The sequence below is a fragment of the Bombina bombina genome, chromosome 2 (genome assembly GCF_027579735.1).
Source record: "Bombina bombina isolate aBomBom1 chromosome 2, aBomBom1.pri, whole genome shotgun sequence".
NCBI classification, from domain to species: Eukaryota; Metazoa; Chordata; class Amphibia; order Anura; family Bombinatoridae; genus Bombina; species Bombina bombina.
This window is the reverse complement of record NC_069500.1, coordinates 327,879,667-327,901,904: the sequence shown is the minus strand read 5'-3', so window position 1 is coordinate 327,901,904 and position 22,238 is coordinate 327,879,667. Positions and strand designations below refer to the sequence as shown.

Below are 22,238 nucleotides of genomic sequence, written 5' to 3'. Positions count from 1 at the left end.
TATGGCCAAAGCATTAAAAAAAAAAAAAAATAACTCCAAACATTAAAGGGATAGTTAACCCCAAAATTTTATTTTATGGTTCAGATAGAACATACAATTTTAAACAACTTTCCAATTTAATTCTATTATCAAATTTTCTTTATTCTCTTTTTATCCATTGCTGAAGGGACAGCATTGAACTACTGACAGGAAGCTGAAAATATCTATTTAGCCAATCCTAAGAGACAAATGTGTGCAGGCAACAATTAGCAGCAGCTCCCACTAGTGTATGATATGTGCATATTTATTTTTTAACAAGGGATACTAAGAGAATATTTGAAAATAGAAGTGAATGTAAAAGTGTCTTAAAATGACATGCTCTATCTGAATCATGCAAGTTTAATTTTGAATTTCCTATCCCTTTAAGATTAATAAAACATTTAATATTGCCATAATAAAAAAAAACAAATAAAAAAAAACAATTCTTTTCATCAACAGATATTAAAGGGATAGAAAGGTCAAACGTGAATAAGTGTATTTCAATATGAAATAGAAGCATTTCTGCCATATACTTCATCAGCAAAAATGCTTCTCGTAAAAGTTATTCTAGCATATGTACATAACCGATGAGGGCCCGTGCGCCAATATTCAAAACACTATGCTTGCTCAGAGAGGTGGCTGTGATGTGTTTTGCTTTTGAAGATGTAATTTGTGTCATACAAATTACTGCTGACTCTTTACTAAGGTGTGGGGTTTGAATACTAGTGCATGGGTACTCACCTGATATGTGCGTATGCCGCAGAAAAACAATAACTTATTAGATGCATTTTTGCAAAGAAGTATATAGCCAAAAATGTTTGTCAAATTAAAATCCACCCATGCACATTTAATTTTTGACCTTTCTATCCCTTTAAAGTATTCTAGTGTGGATGCATGCTGAAATTGTTTAGATAACCAAGCTTTATAAAATCCATGAGGGAGCACAAAAAGAAAATACTTATACTTGGGACGCATTCAGGCACTAACACATACCAGTCATACATTACATTTGTTCCTGTGCCAATTTCTTATGGGAAACAAAGCAATGTTCATTAGACTCCATTGAGCAATCGAACCAGTTTAGGTGCATGCCAAAAAGAAACAGCTTGATTTGTGATGACAGCAATGCACGTGTTTTCAAATTGTTTTTTTAGTAAAATTAACTCAAGGGACCAAAAACTATACTTTTATGTGATAATCTACTACAGTAATAAAGGATAGCTCAATTTACGATGATCCAGCAGAAGAAGAATATAAAAAATTAAAAAACGGCAGCAATATTTACTGTATTCTTTTAACATATGTATTAAACAAGGCAATAAAATTGTTTTAAAAACTTAACCACTCACAGATGTGTCAAGCAGCTTTAAAAGGAAAGGTCTCTACAGCCTTCCCAGAAACAAGTCTAGTAAAAACAAAAAAAGATGTGCTTTGGGGCAGCAACACATCAACTAGTAAGGAACAATTTCAAAATTTAATAAAAACAAACAATTATATTCAGTACAATATATTCATAACCACCGGTGGTTTAAAATAAAATGCCTGATAAGTACACAAAATCTCTTAAAAGTCCACGAAAGCTGAAATTCTTGATAGGCAAACAGAGTAATTACTTATATGAATCGTCCCAATAAATTCAGAAAAATGCAAGTGTGATATGTTCATATAGAAAGAAATATAAATGATCCTTGACGATGAAAGTCTAAGTGTGCCACTTGTTAAAGTATTCAATATTTAGGTAAGACCCCTGGTTTCGTCAAAGTATAGGTATATAGTACTTGCCTGTCACCTCCTTTAATGAAGGCCTTTAGGGGCTAAAGGTAATCTTACCACACAGCGTAGTACTCCCTTCGGCTGCCTTCTACCTCCAAGTGACTTCTAAGAACCGCTGTGGCGGTGTCCGCATCGTGTGTAGCATTCTCTCCTTTGTTTCTCACACTTCCGGGTTCGGGTGTCACATGGGTAAGATGAGTCAAATCGGGGAGTTTCTTCAGCCGTAATCGTCCTACGGTAATCTGTGATGTTCGGTATTATCCCTTCTTCCTCACAGAGCGCTCTGTATTAGGGGACTAGGTGTTGGTGGATCAAACAGATCACGTCTACGCGTTTCAGCCTCTTAGAAGGCCTTTATCAAGTTGACCTGTATTGAATAAGGCTGTATTTTATAGATCAATTGTATCTTTGTGGGAGTGGTCACACCTGATGCTTCAATTGCTTCTTGATGACAGCAACATTCATCGCTATTTAGTGATAGCATCTATTTTAGGCCTAAAGTGTATATGGTCCGAGTATAAACACATATGCAATAATAGACTGAATGAAAAAGAATAAAAATAGAGATAAAATCAAATGATATTTAGGGTGAGTATATATATATATATATATATATATATATATATATATATATATATATATATATATATATATACACACACATTTTATTGCAACATATGTATCAGTCCTAAATAGGAATAAACATGTCTCATGTATAAGATCAGGATATTTGCAAATGCGGAGTACTATTCGCATAGCACAAACTATTAGGGTCTAAAGAAATTTGTATTAGGGTATAGGAAATATATATGTATGTCTCACTATAAACCAAGTGTATAAACAGGGAATAGGAGGATAAAAAAAAACACACGCATACAGTATCACATTTTTGTAAATATTTTATTATATCTTTTCATGTGACAACACTGAAGAAATGACACTTTGCTACAAAGTAAAAGTAGTGAGTGTACAGCCTGTATAACAGTGTAAATTTGCTGTCCCCTCAAAATAACTCAACACACAGCTGTTAATGTCTAAACCATTGGCAACAAAAGTGAGTACACCCGTAAGTGGAAATGTCCAATTAGCCATTTTCCCTCCCCGGTGTCATGTGACTTGTTAGTGTTACAAGGTTTTCAGGTGTGAATGGGGAGGTGTGTTAAATTTGATGTTATCGCTCTCACCCTTTTTCACACTACATAAAGATGGCCTAGGCTATAAGAAGATCGCCAAGACCCTGACACTGAGCTGCAGCATGGTGGGCAAGACCATACAGCAGTTTCACAGGACAAATTCCACTCAGAACAGGCCTCGCCATAGTCGACCAAAGAAGTTGAGTGCACATGCTTAGTGTCATATCCAGAGGTTGTGTTTGGGAAATAGACCTATGAGTGCTGCCAGCATTGCTGCAGAGGTTGAAGGGGTGGGGGGTCAGCTTGTCAGTGCTCAGACCATACGCCGCACACTGCATCAAATTGGTCTGCATGGCTGTCGTCCCAGAAGGAAGCCTCTTCTAAAGATTGTGCACAAGAAAGCCCGCAAACAGTTTGCTGAAGACATGCAGACTATGGACATGGATTACTGGAACCATGTCCTGTGGTCCGATGAGACCAAGATAAACTTATTTGGCTCAGATGGTGTAAAGCATGTGTGGCAGCAACCAAGTGAGGAGTACAAAGAGAAGTGTGTCTTGAATATAGACATAAGACATAAGTCAACAGTTTGGGTCTGTGTGTGTGCGCGCGTGTCGGTCTGTGTGTATGTGAGGGGGGGTTTGTGTGTGTGAGGGGGGGTTTGTGTGTGTGAGGGGGGGTCTGTGTGGGTCTGTGTGTGTGTGTGTGGGGGGGGGGGGGTCTGTGTGGGTCTGTGTGCAATGATTACACATATGACACAAAGCCATTACTGATAGTATCTGTTTAACAGAGTATATGTATATAGATATACATTTTGTTCAACGTTTTGGAAGCGGCCCCCATGGGAGAAGAAAACGTTGCCAGTGGCCCCAAGGTAATTTGAGTTTGAGACCCCTGCATTAAAGGGACATTAAACACTAACAAAATGCTAGATAGAATAAAGCATTCAAAGAAAAAAGGATTAGTCTGAGAATAACATGTAGATGTATTTTTTAAGGTTTTTAGCGTCTATAAAATAATGGGAGCTGCCATGTTGTAAATTAGATTACCTTCTCTGCTGTGGCCAATTAAGTACGGTTATAAAAAGGTCACTAGAGTGTGCAGCCAATGGCTATGTGGAATATAACAGTGTTCTGCACTTCCTTTTCAAACAGGAACTGAAAAGAAAACAATTTCAGAATGGAATTCCAGGAAAAGGGGACAAAATGAATAAGTATATTGCAGAATATATATAAATAAAGTTTAGTGCAGGGCCTAACAAATCTCTGATCTTGCAGAAATTAATTGCACTGACACAAATGGTGTAATTATACAATTGCTCACACCATATATTATCCTCTGACATATAATAGGAGCGCAAAATGTAAGCTATGTTGATGTAATAAGAGCTGTATTAGTTAACTATACTTTCATTTTTGCACTCTTGACCTAAATGTCTTGAATACTAAAAACGTTAGATATTAAAAGTTATCTGTGGCGTGGGTATCTTGTTACACAAATATATTCCATTCCAAAAGACTTGCATTCAAAGCCACCCAGAAGGTAGAAACCCGCTTTTAGTAGGATTGCTTTATGGTCACTTTGATGACGATTTATGCACCCAATAAAGCTCAACATACTTTTCTTAAAAAAATATCTAATCAACTCCTGGATCATGCCAAAGGAATTGTTTACCTAGCAGGGGATTTCAACCTCTCCTTAGACCCCTCCCTGGATTCTTCCAGAGTAACAGCAAACACCCCTTCATCTACCTTGAAATCAGCCAAATCCACTCTAAATTAGCACTTCATGACATCTGGAGAATCACACTCCCATTAGACAAAGATTATACTTTTTACTCCACCCCACATAACAGTTATTCTAAAAATCGACTACATATTTACTGACTCTTCTGGACTAACAATTACAAATAATTGCGATATAGGATCAATAACTTGGTCCGATCACACGTCAGTTATATGAAAATATTAACCTACCTTACCATCAATTAGGCATTCGCTTAAAAAAAAAAAAAAAAAAAAAAAACAGTCCCTCAAAGAAGGTTCGCTAATAGGCATTATTGAAAACTGTAACATAAAACCACAAGCCCAATTACAGGACCGCCACACCGAGATATTCTATTCCTGGCTTCGCTATAATCAGCTCAAGCACTTTATTACTCACCACAAGAATAAAACAGAACTGAACAGAACCCCAACACCTTTTGAGAAAGTATGCCTTATGAATACACTCCCACAATATTTAATATCCACAATTTATAATATAATACGGATATCTGACACTAAAACGCTACCCTCCTACACAATCGCTTGAAGCAGTGAATTGGATATAGACAACAATCTAACTAAATGGCTTAAAGCATTTGCCTTGACAAAAAAAAAATCTTCAGTCTCAGCTAGTACTCAGGAAACACAATTTAAACTGCTTTGCCGATGGTATCTGAGCCCGGTCAGACTCCATAAAAAACACCCCTTGGCTAACTTTACGTGTTGGAGAGGATGTGGAAAAGAGGGAACTCTGCTTCATATTTGGTGGCATATTTAGTACTAGAGACGATGTCTCAGATTTTAGATGTCGTAATATCGAATACACCTAAAACTGTTTTGTTCCATTCCCTGCCCAAGATAAAAGATAAGTCAAAACTCGCACTTTTATTGGTTATGCTCAATGGGGCTAAAAAATGAATTCTTCACTCCTACGATATCTGAATGGCACGCACAAGTCAATGAGTTACTCATCTTATAGAGATACCACTACTTAAAAACACAAAAACTTGAGAAACATGAAGTAATGCCGGCTTTATGGAATAATACACTGTAATCTAGTAAATCTAAAACGTCCCACAACTTTCTGGGTAGACCCACGCAATGCGATTCCTAGCTTTCCCCTCCCCCCACTTTTTTTCCCTCTCTCTTCCTGCCTTCTGAACTCTTACTTCTCCTTTGCTAAATAATAACTTTACATATTAAATAGCTATATTACTAACAAACTTTACTATACAGAGGATTGTTTACCTCTGAAGAACTGTAATAATATTTTTGTTAAGAACTTAAAGAATTTTTAAAAAAAAATGCAAGCTCAGAAACAGGAACATAGAATCTAAAACAACAAAGACCTTGGACTATATATCCTGCTGTTATACTACCTTCCCCCTTTCTAACGAAGTTGGACTGAGCACGAACATATCTTAAATGGACAACACAGTAATCTCCTGCATAATAATTAATGTAAAAGAATTGACAACTACGTTTTGTAAAATGTTTTATTTAATCACTAGTGGGAAAGCCTGCCCAGAGGGCAGTCTATTGTGGTGACGGAACCACCCTGCAATTTTCGGAAGGGCAGTCTATTGTGGTGACAGAAAAAGAATCCACCTGGATGCAGCTTACGCTGCATCCAGGTGGATTCTTTCACCACCCTGCCATTTTTGTAATCCACCTGTATGCAGCTTACGCTGCATTCAGGTAGATTCCGAAAAAGGCAGGGTGGTGAAAGAATCCATCCATCTCTCCCCCCTCCCCACTTTTACGCGCTCTCTCCCCCCCTCTTCTCTTTGGCTCTCTCTCTCACTCCCCCCCCCCCTCTCTCTCCCCCCTCTCTCTTTGGCTCGCTCTCTCCCCCCTCTCTCTTTGGCTCGCTCTCTCCCCCCCTCTCTCTTTGGCTCGCTCTCTCCCCCCTCTCTTTTTCCCCCCTCTCTCTTTTGCTCTCTCTCCCCCTCTCTCTTTTGCTCTCTCTCCCCCCCCTCTCTTTTGCCCTCTTCCCCCCCTCTCTTTTGCACTCTCTCCCCCCCCCTCTCTTTTGCACTCTCTCCCCCCCCCTCTCTTTTGCTCTCTCTCCCCCCCCCTCTCTCTTTTGCTCTCTCTCCCCCCCCTCTCTCTTTTGCTCTCCCTCCCCCCCCTCTCTCTTTTGCTCTCCCTCCCTCCCCCTCTCTCTTTTGCTCTCCCTCCCTCCCCCTCTCTATTTTGCTCTCTCTCTCCCCCTCTCTTTTGCTCTCCCCCCTCTTTTCTTTTTGCTCCCCCCCCCTCTTTTCTTTTTGCTCTCCCCCCCCTCTTTTCTTTTTGCTCTCCCCCCCCTCTTTTCTTGTTGCTCTCCCCCCCCCTCTTTTCTTGTTGCTCTCCCCCCCCTCTTTTCTTGTTGCTCTCCCCCCCTCTTTTCTTGTTGCTCTCCCCCCCCCCTCTTTTCTTGTTGCTCTCCCCCCCTCTTTTCTTGTTGCTCTCCCCCCCTCTTTTCTTGTTGCTCTCCCCCCCTCTTTTCTTGTTGCTCTCCCCCCCTCTTTTCTTGTTGCTCTCCCCCCCTCTTTTTTTTTTTTGCTCTCACCCCTCTTTTTTTTTTTTGCTCTCACCCCTCTTTTTTTTTTTTTGCTCTCACCCCTCTTTTTTTTTTTTGCTCTCACCCCTCTTTTTTTTTTTGCTCTCACCCCTCTTTTTTTTTTTTGCTCTCACCCCTCTTTTTTTTTTTTGCTCTCACCCCTCTTTTTTTTTTTTGCTCTCACCCCTCTTTTTTTTTTTTTGCTCTCACCCCTCTTTTTTTTTTTTGCTCTCACCCCTCTTTTTTTTTTTTGCTCTCACCCCTCTTTTTTTTTTTTGCTCTCTCCCCTCTTTTTTTTTTTGCTCTCTCCCCTTTTTTTTTTTTGCTCTCTCCCCTCTTTTTTTTTTTGCTCTCACCCCTCTTTTTTTTTTTTGCTCTCACCCCTCTTTTTTTTTTTTGCTCTCACCCCTCTTTTTTTGCTCTCTCTCTCTCTCACCCCTCTTGTGCGCTCACGGCTCTGCCCCCGTCACGCCCTGGCTCCTCCTCCGTCACACCCCGTCATCCACGCCCCCTTAATGGATCAGGTGCCAGGTCAGTTTGCCCACACCTCCACTAGCAAAAGATTGTTACAGACGGTGACACACACCGTCTGTAACGATCAGGCATCTGGCCTCATATTGAGGCGGAGCACGATCACGCTCCGGCTCCATATGCGGCAGATGCCTTAAAGGGACAGTAAACCTTAAAAATAATGTTATATAATTCTGCACATAGTGCAGAATTATATAACATTATTTAGGTGCTATAGCCATAAAAGCATTTTTTACCGTTTTAATTTGCTAATATACGGCGCTTTTACAGACCCGCTCTCTGCTGAGCTGGTCTATTATTTTTAGTCAGCGCATCGGGCCAGCTGTATAGTCACAGCCCGGCCCGACCGCGCCATAAGACTAAGTGCAGCTCGCTCCTGTGACAGGAGCGAGCTGCACTTAGTCTTATGGCGCGGTCGGGCCGGGCTGTGACTATACAGCTGGCCCGATGCGCTGACTAAAAATAACAGACCCGCTCAGCAGAGAGCAGGTCTGTAAAAGCGCCGTATTTTAGCAAATTAAAACGGTAAAAAATGCTTTTATGGCTATAGCACCTAAATAATGTTATATAATTCTGCACTATGTGCAGAATTATATAACATTCTTTTTAAGGTGTACTGTCCCTTTAAGCTTCAGGAGCTCCAGCTCTCAGCTGTTACGTTACAGCTGAGAGTTGGAGCTCCTGGAGCTGTCTCTCACTCAGGTGGCTGCGTGCGCATCCAACATTACTTTGAGGATGCGTGCGCAACTGCCGACCGACATTTCAAACACAATTATAGTATAGATTGTTTGTCACTTTGATTACATATTTAATAAAGCTTGTTTAAAAAAAATATATTAAAAAACAAAAATAATAATAATAGGTTCTTGTACTTTTTTTTCCTTCCAATCATCTGTTTTACAAACTGGAATGTATTATTTTGTCATTTAAAATAGCGCAAACAAGAGAAAGCAAGTAACAATCAAGTTCCCAGGAGGGTGAAGAGATAAGATAAGGAGGCCTTAAAGGGACAGTCAACCATAGAATTGTTATTGTTTTAAAAGATAGATAATCCCTTTATTACCCATTCCCCAGTTTTGCATAACCAACACAGTTATATTAACGTACTTTTTACCTCTGTGATTACCTTGTATCTAGGAACCTTCTTCCAGCCCCCTGATCACATGACTGTGACTGTTTATTATCTATTGTCTTAAATTTAGCATTGTTTTGTGCTAGATCTTAAATAACTTTCTGTGCCTGAACACAGTGTTATCTATATGGCCCATGTGTACTTTCTGTTGAAAAGAGATTTAAAAAGCATGTGATAAGAGGCAGCCCTCAAAGGCTTAGAAATTAGCATATGAGCCTACCTATGTTTAGTTTAAACTAAGAATACCAAGAGAAAAAAAAGCAAATTTGATGATAAAAGTAAATTGGAAAGTCAATTAAAATTAAAAGTCCTATCTGAATAATGAAAGTTTAATTTATACTTGACTGTCCCTTTAAAAGGACATAAAACAAAAAAAAAACAAAAAAGCAGTCATGATTCAGAAAAGAGAATTCAATTTTAAACAACATTCAAATGTACTTCTATTATATAATTTGCTTCATTCTTTATGTATCATTTGTTGAAATACCAATGCACAAGAGTGAGCCATTTACCCAAGTCATCTATATGCAGCCACTGAGCCTATTCAACTATGCCTTTTCAACAAAGAATATCAAGAGAATTAAGCAAATTAGATAATAGAAGTAAATTAGAAAGTAATTAAAATTGCATGCTCTATGAATTATGAATGAAAAAAAAAATTAGGTTGCATGTCCCTTTGACAGTGACACAAAACAAATAGTAAAACACATGATTATAAACCTTTGAAGATAAGAATAATTTTGCAATGAAGGCAGCAGCTTTGTTTTGTCAAATGAGTATATTGTTTTATGTTTATTTATTTCACCGATTTCCCTGTCCCCCAAAACAAAAGAACCCATGCTAACCAATCACAAACTAATATTAAGATATAGCACAAACTCTCTTTGAACATGTGGTTTAGCACTGATTCAACTTAATTACTACTACAAAGAAAGATTTGCCTATCAAGATTGTTGATGCAAAACTAATAAACTACCTTTTAAAAGCATGTGACCCCCAATAGAAGCTTAGGGAGGGAGGGAAAAGTTAATAAAAGTTCTCATAAATTGCTTTAAAGTATTAACCCAAGCCTCCCCTGGGAGGAAGTGAGATAAACATATTTTTAGATGTATTTTACAACAAAAGGCTGCAAAATAAATAAATAATGAATGTATAATGCAATAATGTTTCACTTGCAATAATGAAACATGTTATGTGTTGTTGAATGTCAAGTTTAATGGTCCTTTAACATGAAACGCAAAAAAAATGTATTTAACGTTTCAGATAGAACATACTATTTTAAACAACTTTCCAATTTACTTCTATTATCAAATGTGTTTTGTTCTCTTGGTATCTTTTGTTGAAGAGCATACATAGGAAGTCTCAGGAGCAGCAATGCACTTCTGGGAGTAGCAGCTTATTGATGGCTGCATATTTATACAGAAAGAGAAGCAGTCTGCCAGTCTATGGCCCAGTTACCACCTGGGAGTAGCTTCTTTTTGCCCAATTATACTTTTCACAGAGGAAAACTTTCCTGAAGTATATCAGTCTGATCCCGCCCCTAAATACAAGGCAATTCTACTCTGAACAAGGGTAACTGCAACCCCAGATGATCGTTTCGGCCTTCTATGGGCCTTGTCAGTTAGGTGCAGCCATATCCCTCTAAGCACATTGGGCAAAGAGTCCACGTCTGGTTTCCACTATCACCCTTAGGGAGACTTTCCCTATATTTATGCCTCTTGTCATTGGATTACCCGGTGCAATGCAATGCAATGCTGGGCGTTTGCTAAACACATCTCCTTCAACAAAAGGATACCATGCAAATGTGATAATAGACATGAATTGAAGAGTTGTTTAAAATGCACTATCTGAACCGTCAAAGAAACAAATTGGGGTTTCATGTCCCTTTTATGAGAGATAGATAAGATTAGGGGGTCTGCTATTCTTGAGAATAACGGATTGAGGAATTCATCAGCAAAACCAGCTATTTTATATAAGCAAATAAATCTAAATGAGCAATTTCCAATATGATATATATATAATATATATATATATATATATATATATATATATATATATATATATCTGCAGCTACTATAGCAGTACAACATCCCTTTAATGGGACACTGCTGCCAAAAAAAAAAATAGCTCTAACTCATTAAAGGGACATTAAACACTAAATACATGCTAGATAGAATGATGCATTCAAAGAAAAGATTAGTCCATGACTAACATGTAGATGTATTTTTTAAAGTGTCATTAGTTGTTTAAAAAGCGACAAAATAAGTGTAAAGTTTTAGCGTCTATAAAACCTTCTCTGCTGTGGCCAATTAGGGTCAGTAATAAATAGGTCACTAGAGTGTGCAGCCAATGGTTGTGCTGGATTTAACAGTGTTCTGCACTTCCATTTCTAACAGGAACTGAAAAGCTCACAATTTCAGAATGGAATTACAGGCAAAGAGGACAAAATAAATAATGAAAGTATATTGCAGAGTTTTTTATTATATACAATTTATCATTTTATATTACCATCTCAAAGTGTTTAATGCCCCTTTAAAGCATGTAATCATCCTATTAGTATCCCTTTATAACTTTGATAAAGTTTTCTACAGGATTGTGATCAACCCCCTGTGTGTTTAAGCCCTCATTTCAACAACTGAGCAGGACAGGCCCAATAATCGAATAGGAGCATCATATACAAGTAGCCAATCATCAGCTGTGTCTTTTATGGGTGTTAAACACATAGTTAGAAAGGGAAACTAATGGAAAAAAAAAGACATATTACAAATCATTAGAATATCCCTTTACATAAATAAATACTTTTAGTTGGCATTGCCCCAGTCTACCAATACAGCTGTTGGACATGTCATTAATAGTCAGTGATCAGTATATCCCTGATTTAAAAGGGACAGCATATGCCAATTTTCATATAACTGCATAGTATATACTATAAAGAAGAATATGCACAGATGCTGATCTAAAAATCCAGTATAAAACCCTTTTAAAAACTTACTTAGAAGCTCCAAGTTTAGCACTGTTGATGAGGTTTGGCTGGGACACCCAGTGAAAGAGGCTGGGAAAGCAGGAAGAGCAGACACCCCCCCTCCCCTGCATATGAAAAGACATAACAAACAGGAACCAGAAAACACGTGTATACATCTGACACGGTCGGGTTTGGCTAGGGATCTGAAAATCTGCATAATGTTATCTTAAAAAAAAAAAAAAAAAAAGCAAAACTATACATTGTTACAAAAACACTACCAGATGGGCTATATAAAATGGATTATCTACAAAATATTTATACAAAGAAAAATCTAGTGTACAATGTCCCTTTAATGCTATTTCCAATACAGAAAAGTCTCAGCAAGCACTATAATTCTATTTTATTTTGAAATTATTTTATTAAAGTTTTCCAATACATCAAATATCAGCGTACAATTAACCAGTATAACATAAATAACAAGTTGTCAAAGTTGATCACATCAGGTATATCAAGTCATTGAATGCAGTATAATTTTATTTTAAAGGGACAGTTTACCCAAAAACTCTCTGTCCTTTAATTTGTTCCCAATGATCCATTTTACCTGCTGAAGTTGTTTACAAATAGCTAATTTAGCCTGTGGTATCCCTTCCTATGCTGAAAGTTTTTATACATAGGTATAGATTATTGAGTAACTATGTCAACACAGCAAGCAGAATAAATGACACTCACAGTGGGAGGTGGACGAGATACAGCTCTAAAATGTTCATTTTCAATTGTTCTAAGTAATGTACATAGACAAAAGGGAAGCATTTGAGTGATAAGATAACAAGATCTGGTCTGTCTGCAAGCTTAGCCTATTTTGATGGGCTGTGGTTTCAAAGAGCAAATCCAGCTATTTCGTTTGCAAAAATGAAGCATAAATAACCAACTTCTCATACATGTTATATGCTACAGCTAGTATAAGAAGTCATGGGGAACACATTCAGGAAAAAAACAATTTTACAGTGAACTGTCCATTTAAAGTGAATGTAAATTTTGATGCTTAAGTGCCAGGTTTTTAAAAATTCGATTAAATACAGGGGCACTTTAAGTCATCAAAATTTACATTTCACTCGTGCTGTGAAAAAATACTTACCTTTTAATCTTGACAGTCGCTCCAGCTTCCTCCACCCGTCGCAAAGCCTCTTCCTGGGTCTAAAATGAGGAATCCGGCTTCCTCCAATCACAGCGTTGAATCAGACGCTGATTCCCCTGGGGGGGAAGCCGTGATTGGAGGATGACCTATCCATCATTTCTGACGTCAGAAATGGCTTTGCGACGACCGGAGGAAGCTGGAGCGGCAGTCAAGTTTAAAAGTTATTTCTTCACAAGTGAAATGTAAATTTTGATGAATTAAAGTGCCCCTGATTTTAATCGAATTTTTAAAAACCGGGCACTTTAGAATCAAAATTTACATTCACTTTAAGATACTAGAAAATGATCACTGAACAATATTTTAAATGAAGTGTGGGACACTTTTATTCAGCATGTGCATGGTATGAAGTCATCTTATTTTTTTTACATAAACCATAACTAGTATATTTAGAACATTTTAATTAAAGGGGCCTTAAACACCTTGAGATTTCAATATAAAGTGTGTAGTTATGCATTGTAAAACGGTTTTGTAACATGATTTCCTTATTTTTTTGCCCCTTTTTTGTAATTTGGCTGTGAAAATTGTGGCTTATTATCAAACAACAACAACAATAAACCCTGCAGAAGCCTCAATGCTAACCACGTTACATATATATATTTCCCTAATTGGCTTTCGCTGACAAATATAAAACAATGCACTTTGGCTAGCCTTGTTGTCTGGAGACTCAATCCCAGATTGACCCCTCCATAACACAAGTGATGGGTGGAGTTTGGCTATTGAAAAGTAAATACAGCAAACAAGATGTCAATTTGTTTTTAAAAATGTTTAGACTTGGCAAATATTTTGTTTTATAGCAAGACAATAGAAATATCTTGTAATTAAGATGTTTACTGCCCCTTTAAGATTTATAAAATGCTGTTTCTATAGAATGTGCACTTACTCCATAAAAATTTAAATGCTAATTCTCAAAACACCATGGGTAGTTTTCCTGTTACTGGTTCAAACGCAATTGATATAGATCATTAGGCAGTATAAGCCATTATCTCCTCCAGAGGAAATTACTGCATACAAGTAGACTGTATATAGCAAGGTTTCCTATTGAATTTCTAACAGACACACTGTTGTATTAAACACTTTGGGACACACAGGTACCAAACATAGTTCCAGCTCACATTAAGAACATATCCAAAATGTGTCTTTTTCTGTGCTAAAAATGTCTACATTACAATGGCTGGAAGAAAAAAAAATAAAACAAAAAAAAAAAGCAGTACACATATCTAATAAACTACTACAAAACTTTGTAAAAAAAATTATGTGAGTTGTCAGTAGAAAGTTATAATACCACGCAAGACAAATACTGATTTTTAAATAAAGTAAAAAGATAAAGGATAAGCATCCCCTGAAGTTTAAAGAGAAACCAAAGTCAAAATTAAACTTTCATAATTCAGATAAAACATGCAGTTTTAAGCAACTTTACAATTTACTACCATTATCAAACTGTGCAGTCTTCTTTAAAAGCACACTTTCTGAGCCCACAGCTACTACTGAGCATGTGCAAGAGTTCACAGTGTATAAAAAGCCTGTGATTGGCTGATGGTTGTAATATGATGGGGGGGAGGAGCAACAAATTGAAATGCATATTGAAATTTGTCAGAAAGATCTACAGCTCATTTAAAAATAGTACTGTCTTTTTATTATACACTTGTTGATTATGCAGTTCTACTGTATTTAATGATCCTACCATATAAAACTTACATAGATATATTTATCACACAATTATCTTTACTTTAAATATAAAGAGTAAAAAAGCATGGGGCACACAAAAGTAATACTTGCGAGTCTGCTGTGACGCCTAAATCTATAGCTATGTCTCCTAACATTATGGAAATCTGTACACTGTGTGCTTCACAGCTACCCTTTTCCCAAACAGAATGCCTGGACAAACTAGTGTGTCACAGTAATAAGGGCTAAAGATGACACTCAATAAACAGGCAGTGTCAAAACTAAAAGAATCTAATAATTTGCTGATATTAATCTACTTGTTTTGCTAGTGCTACCTATTCCTGTGACCCAATTCCAAAATAATTGTATATCTGTCCCTAACTGGCCTCAGTGGTAATGGGAAGATAAGATGTTGTGGTGAGGGGAGTTGACCATTGATAAAGAATTGCCATAAACAATGTGTTAATGCATTCAGAAAGTTAAATACATTACTGGCATGTTACATTATTGCAATGCTACGCCAAAATGTTATCATTACAAAGTGTTTCGTTCCCTTTAAATGTATTAACGCTAAAAGTGTTGGCGAATACTAACATCAGTAGAATGACTCATTTTGATATAATACGAACAGTAGAGGTCACCATTGGGTGTAAATAAAAAATGGTGTTTAAGGTTAACTGTTTAAAATAATAAAGACAAATAAAACACAAAAACTTTCCTAGCTAATCAATGATCTGCTTGGCTCCTGTGTTTGATGAAATGTTCGCTAAAGTTATCAGCTCCTCATTAATAAATATTGCGTTATCACATTATTATGGATAGCACCTTGGTGAGTCATTCAATCTATAATTGGTGATTTACTCACTGCCTTACCCCATGACTGTGAGCAATACAGTGTAATAATGCTAAATACTGACACACTGTGTCGCAGTCAGCAATTGTTAACCCCATATCTGACAGAAAGGGCTGCAGCGCATCAATGCTAACCCCTCTGACTGTAACGCATGACGTCTCTGACAGCGAAGGGGTTAAGAGGCACATAGAAGTAGTGGGTCTTTGGCTCTAATGTTATATAACATAGAAACACTGCGTGACAGCGCTTACCAAAGCGGTGGACTGTAGTTTGCAGCAACACGGCACTGTATGAAGAGTGGGAGCACCGCACGGTGCGTAGTACAGGACAGCTGTTATCTGCGGGCTGATCCGGGAAGTGACTCGTCTGACTCTTGTTAGTTCAGGTTCCAGCAGTGTTAGAGGAGTCCCGGGAACTAGAGGAGAACTAAAACAACGTGTTCGAAGAGTCCCGGCTACTGTCAGTTTGTGGTAAGGGAGGAGGGTCCTGGATCAGTGTGGGGGGATGAGGAGGAGTGTCCCATTCCTGTCAGTGTAAAGTGTGAGTAGAGTGGGCGGACCCGAGATCAACATGAAGCTCCTGTCAGCAGTCAGAGAGGAAGGAAAGCGGCTTTGATGTACCAGTTTGTTTGTTTCGCCTGTCAGTACTCCGCGCTGGACTTTACTAAACCTTTTTGACCCTTCTCGGACCCCATCCCTCCCTCGAATAGAGTTTACTGAGAAACAAGGGAAAAATGGACCCGTCTACGCCAGAAGAGCTTGCTTGTCTAGACAGGAGTGGTCGAGCGCCGAGTCAAAAGTCTATACACAAAGCCTCTTGCAATCAACGAATTCATATACGATTGTTCACGTCCCTGGAATGGGGAAGTGCGTGTATCTTTGTGTTATTACATTTTTGGATACCACGTGAGGCTGCAGGCACCTCCCTGTTCAGTGACATTCTGGAGTCTGAGTTAACGACTAAGGCTATTTTTAGCCCATTGGGTTACTTGTTAACCCAATCAAAGACAGCTCAGAAGTCATGATGCATGCCAACCTTTACCCGCAATTTGAAGTATATATACTTTGTATAATAAGGGTTCATTTCATATAAATTGGTATATCAGTTTTTCTTCCCCACAGATAATAATAGGGAACTGTGCAAAATATGAAAACAACAGAATTGCAGTGCAGCATATAAAATAACACTGATTTGGCATCTTGATAACTGGTTGCCAGGGACCAATACATACTGCATCCATGTTTTTTCCAAAAACGTATAACAGGATATTTATATATACGCACATGTAATAATAAATCGTAATAATCCGTTAATCTGATTCCCTTGGTTTATGAGTTTGACATCAATCATACTTTAAGAAAACGAGTTTTGCCTTTTCACACACGTTTTCTAAAACGTTCAACTGCATAAATACATTCCCAATAATATGAATCATTAGAGTATGTTATACTGAAGAAAATGACTTTTAATACTGTAAAATTAACAATGTAGGAGGCATGGGGGCGTAACACGAGAAAGTGGGTCACGCAATAAAAGGAATTGTCCTGATTCTTTGCTCTTTCTGATGTCTTCCACTAATACATTTTTTTACTTCACTGCCCCCTGCTGTCAGAAGTTTATTCATACAGGATAGCAAAGGAAATGGAACGCTTGATATCCCCCTAACCATGTTGGCATTGCTTTGATACATTTCTTCAGCACTATCCAGGGACAACATTAAAATTTCACGATTCAGATATGCAATATTAATGTAATTAATGTTATTGACAGCTGTGTTTGGAACAATGTAATACATTACTGCCACATAGAACCCAAGACACGCGCAAATAAAGAGAAATAAGTACATTTTGTAACATAAGTAAATGATTAATAATTTTGACTTTAATATTAATGTTGAAATGTGTATTGACACATTTTCATAACTTAATAAAGACAAAGCACGTTGAATGGGTATCAGTTGAATCACTACACATAAAGACACCAGACGAGATACATTAAGGGCTCCATTTATCAATCATTTGGGGAATTCTCCTTTCTGTTCTCCTATCAGTTCTAAACAGCTCTCCTTAGGAGAGGAGCACATGTGCGCCCATATTTATCATAAAACAGTTGTTTTTTCTCCATGGGAGAGCTGAGGAGAAATAATGATAAATTTCTCCAGTTGGATTAGTATCTTCTCCTTATTTATCACTAAAAATAAGCAACTATTCTCCATGTCAATCATATATAAACCAATAGAAATATTTATACAGCCTTCCTAGTAGCTTTGTTAACTCCCCTCTTCAGAAAACTTTCATATAAGAATATAGATCTACATTTTCATTGTTTTTTGTGCTTTAATTTTAGCGCTTTTTTATATCTTATTTTTATGCCCCAATAGATATCATTTTTGTGCTCTGTTATATATTATTTTGGTGCTCCATTATATATATTTTTTTACTCTATCATAAATTATTATTGCGCTCCAATAACCATTATTATTGTGCTTTGTTTTAGATCATTTTTGCACCTTGTAGAGCCCTTTTTTGTGTAACTGCTTCTACAACTGGTAGAGAATAGATTTCTAACGCTGTTCTCCACTGTAGCTATGGAGAACTTTAAGGTAGGAACTTGCAGAAGAACTTTCAGTCCTCCACAGGAGAATATAAATGGTAAATTTGTAACTAGGAGAATTATGAGGAGAACTATATGAAATACGACTAAAAAGATCTAATTTAACCCTTTTTTTGGAGAACATATTCTCCAAGGAGAGTTAGAACAGAGTAGGAGAATTTTACAGTCGCACTTGCCCAATTTTAGGAGTATTTTTGAATGATAAATAGGAGAATTATTTCTCATGAGAACTTTTAGGAGAAAATATAGGAGAATTAGAATGATAAATAGAGCCCTATAACGTGTTTTTTTGTTGTTTTTGTTTTAAACAACGGTAAAGATGATCACAATATTATTTGAACAAAATATATTTTTCATATCTAAAAAACTCCATATAATTATATAGCAAACTACATGCAACAATAATTTACATATATAAATCCACACAGGTAAGACACGAATGATGATGTATACAATTTTTATAGTAAAATAATGTAGTGCCTGTGATTTATTTTTTTAAATGGAGTAATACTATGTTTTACTGCCCTAAATGTAGTTCTGTACATGCACATGTAGTGCATTATTTTTGTCAATTGGTCAAGCTCAAACAATTTTGATATAACATTTCATATTGTCTTTCAAGATTTACAAAATAAGTATTGTTTTTGACACATACCATGGGGTTTATAGTGTTAATTACAATCTTGTTTGATAATTATCTGCATTTTAACAGCTGCTGATAGGTGATTTTCAATATGCAATCACAACCAGCTATTTTCACTGTTTAGCAACACCCTTTCCATATGACAGTCCTGTTTATTTGATCTTAAATTATCAATACTGTACTTAATGATATATTTACAGGGCCATTATTCACTTATCAAATTGAACAGCTAAACTATGGACAGCACTTATTGAGCATTAGCAAAACATAATGCAATTACCCACCACCATATTGGAAGCAATGTCACTAGATACAAATGCTTCCTGGTCAATCAATCAGTTAAACAAATATTCATCACTTTTACTCTAATAACAAAAAGCAACCTTTATACCGATAATATAAACGTTATACCAACGTCTGTGGTTGTGGAGCACAAAAGGTTAATTGCACAAATCACCTATTAGTATCACTACATGTTAAAAAGGGATCAGGTGTAATATAACCGCTAAATCATAAACAAGTCACCATTTCGTCGATATGTGTGTGCATTTTATATTACGAAATTAACGATAGTGAATTTAAGTTGTTTATTTCAGAAGGTACCAATTTCGAAATTCAAGGATATTAAACAGCATTTTGGAATTGTGATCACTTGAAAACGCACTATTTGTATTAAAACAACTGTAGCGTGTAACACCATGTCGGCTGCAGTCTTATACTTTAGAACAGTGTTTTTCAACCAGTGTGCCGTGGCACACTAGTGTGCAGTGAGAGATCCTCAGGTGTGCCGCGGCAGACTGACAACAGTGTGACATATTTTAAACTTTGCTTGTTTTTTACTCCCAGTGCAGGGGTAGTTTATAGGAGGCATGGCATAACAGCACAATACATACAGTATGTGTGTAATGTAATATATATATATATATATATATATATATATATATTAGGCTAAGGCTACAATGTGTGATTTTTTTTTAAATTTTGGGATGGTGGTGTGCCACAGGATTTTTTAATGTAAAAAAGTGTGCCACGGCAAAAAAAAAGGTTAAAAATCACTGCTTTAGAAAAAGGACGTAGCATAGCTGACAGGAAACCTGGGACTCTACTACAAATAATACAACCTCCGCAAACAAGCACTCGTGTATCGCCTCCAATTGATTATTTCAAAGTAGGTGGTACTAAATGTGCCTGTATTAAAAAGTTCACGTGTTATCAGTTAAACAGTAACTTTACACAACTGATTACTATAGTATTGGTATTCGTTACTCACTTTTCAACGTATATGTTATCAAGACTAAGTACACTGTAACCTCGCTATGTGGGTTTGAAATCCTCACAGGCATTACTTAGGTCTACTATCCGCCGTAGTACGGGAAGTCAGGCTACGCGAGGACCCCGTTGCTGTGCTGCGATTGTTGCATCTTAGCCGAAGGTTCTCGCGCGTAGACTTTCTAGCCGTTCTCAGTGTTTTGTTTGCGATTTCATTGAGTGTTTACGAGGTATACTATGTTGATTAGCTTTACTTCTTAGGCTGTATAGAGAGGCCAAGCAGCGTGCTACTCCTCATCTGTCACCATCATGACCTCGGTCGGTGTGTTGTCGCCGGCCGCTGCGGCCACCGATTACTACGAAGAGGATGAACTGGAGAGCGCTGAGGAAGAGGATGACCGAAGCTTCAGGGGTCGGGAGTCTGATGAGGGTGAGACTTGCTGTGCTAGATGGTGTAATGCTTACGAGGGTTGTATGGGCATGAAGTATGTATAGCCGAGATCAACAATAATGGAGCTGATTGGTAGCATTTGACAGCAGCTTTCAGTTTACTGTTCTCCTACCACTGATAGAATATCCATATTTCCTGCTCTAGTAATTCAGATAGATACCTCAAGTAGTACGGGCGTCACATGTACATAAAACAACAAAGGTTTTACGATGCATATGCATCTCTGTGACTTACAGGTGTATCAGTATAAAGTTCTAAGAATAGCTTGTTTCATGTAATATTTATAGTTAGGATTGACATGAGCTTTAGGTTACACACTCTGCTGGACTGCCTGCACATTTACATGACAGATGTTTCAGGGTCAGCATGACATGAGCCATACAACTATTATAGTCATAGCTTATGTTATCAAACACTACTGCAAATCACTGTTTGTGTGTGATATTACTACAACAGTGGGTCGCTATACTGTCTTGTAAAACATTTGTTTACAGTTATGATTTTACTGCCACAGTGTTTTTTTACTACATTCCAATGAAAGCTATATTTTGTGTCCTCTGGTTAGAGACAAATCCCCTGAACAATCTGAAAATAATTTTGTCAGCTAAATTGACAAGAGTCCAACCATCTATCTTTTTAAAAGCCTTTTTTTTTCTCTTGCTGTGGTCCATTGGATACCTCATGTAAATGAGTTTGTCTATATCTGTAAACCAACATTTTGAGACATAACGTTTTAGCATAGGCTCTAGCACACAAAAGTAAGGTACTCAGGGTCTCCAGCTCTTTGGGGCAAGGGGTTGTGAATAAAACGCTAAATACAAGGTAAATAACCTGAGGAAGGCAAAGTAAGTGACTACGGTGGTTCCTTTAGAAAGGTGTCTTGTCAAAGAGCCAGGTCTTGAACAGTTTCTTGAATGCAGGCTGAACTTTGGTAAATCTGACAGGGAAATTGTTCGGTTGTTGTGTGTCCAATACTACCATTTCACCTTCTGTTTAATTTCTATATTATTTCACTTTCCATACTGATGTCTGATAGATGCATGCAGATGGCCATATCGTGCCTATTGAAAGTACCGCTGTAGAAGTGCTTGTTGCTCATAGTGAATAACTTGAACGTGGCATGCTGCTTTTAGGTTATCCAGTGTAGGAAAACTACTTTGGTATGTTGTATAGAAATAAACATAGTTTTCAGTTGCACCTAGAAAAGGAGCCTGACACATTGGAAAAAAATCCCTTTTCCTTAAAGGGACATAAAACCCATTTTTTCTTTCTTTCATTATTCAGATAGAAGATATAATTTGAAACAACTTTCCAATTTACTTCTTCTATCAAATTTTCTTAGTTTTCTTGTTATCCTTTGTTGAAAAGCAATAAAGTAAGCTTATGAGTGTGCATGTGTGCAGCTCTATATGGCAGAAGTTTTGCAACAATGTTATACGTTAGCAGGAGCACTGTGCTTCAGGCATGTGCACTCTACCTACATAGGTATCCCTTCAACAAAGAATAACATGAGAACATAGCAAATTTGATAATAGAAGTAAAATGGAAACTTTTAAAAAATTGTATTCTCTTTCTGAATAATGAAAGATTTTTTTGGGTTTAATTTCCCTTTAAAGGGACAGTCTACACCAAAATTGTTATTGTTTAAAAATATAGATAAAACCTTTACTACCCATTTCCCAGCTTTGTATTTCA

The 22,238-nt window shown here is 37.2% G+C and overlaps 2 protein-coding genes across 3 annotated transcripts in view; one reads left to right on the top strand and one right to left on the bottom strand.

Moving 5' to 3' along the window:
* TAOK3 (TAO kinase 3) overlaps positions 1 to 16,429 on the bottom strand; it is a gene marked incomplete in the record, with an annotated part of 945,289 nt that extends 928,860 nt beyond the window's left edge. The window contains 1 exon segment of the mRNA XM_053701678.1: positions 15,819 to 16,429.
* Positions 16,430 to 20,201: 3,772 nt separating this feature from the next.
* SUDS3 (SDS3 homolog, SIN3A corepressor complex component) overlaps positions 20,202 to 22,238 on the top strand; it is a 109,934-nt gene continuing 107,897 nt past the window's right edge. For both annotated transcript variants that reach the window (XM_053701677.1, XM_053701676.1), the window contains exon 1: positions 20,202 to 20,522. In XM_053701677.1, coding sequence (XP_053557652.1) covers positions 20,402 to 20,522 — 121 coding nt within the window. In that variant the 5' untranslated portion in view covers positions 20,202 to 20,401. The remainder of the gene's footprint in view (positions 20,523 to 22,238) is intronic.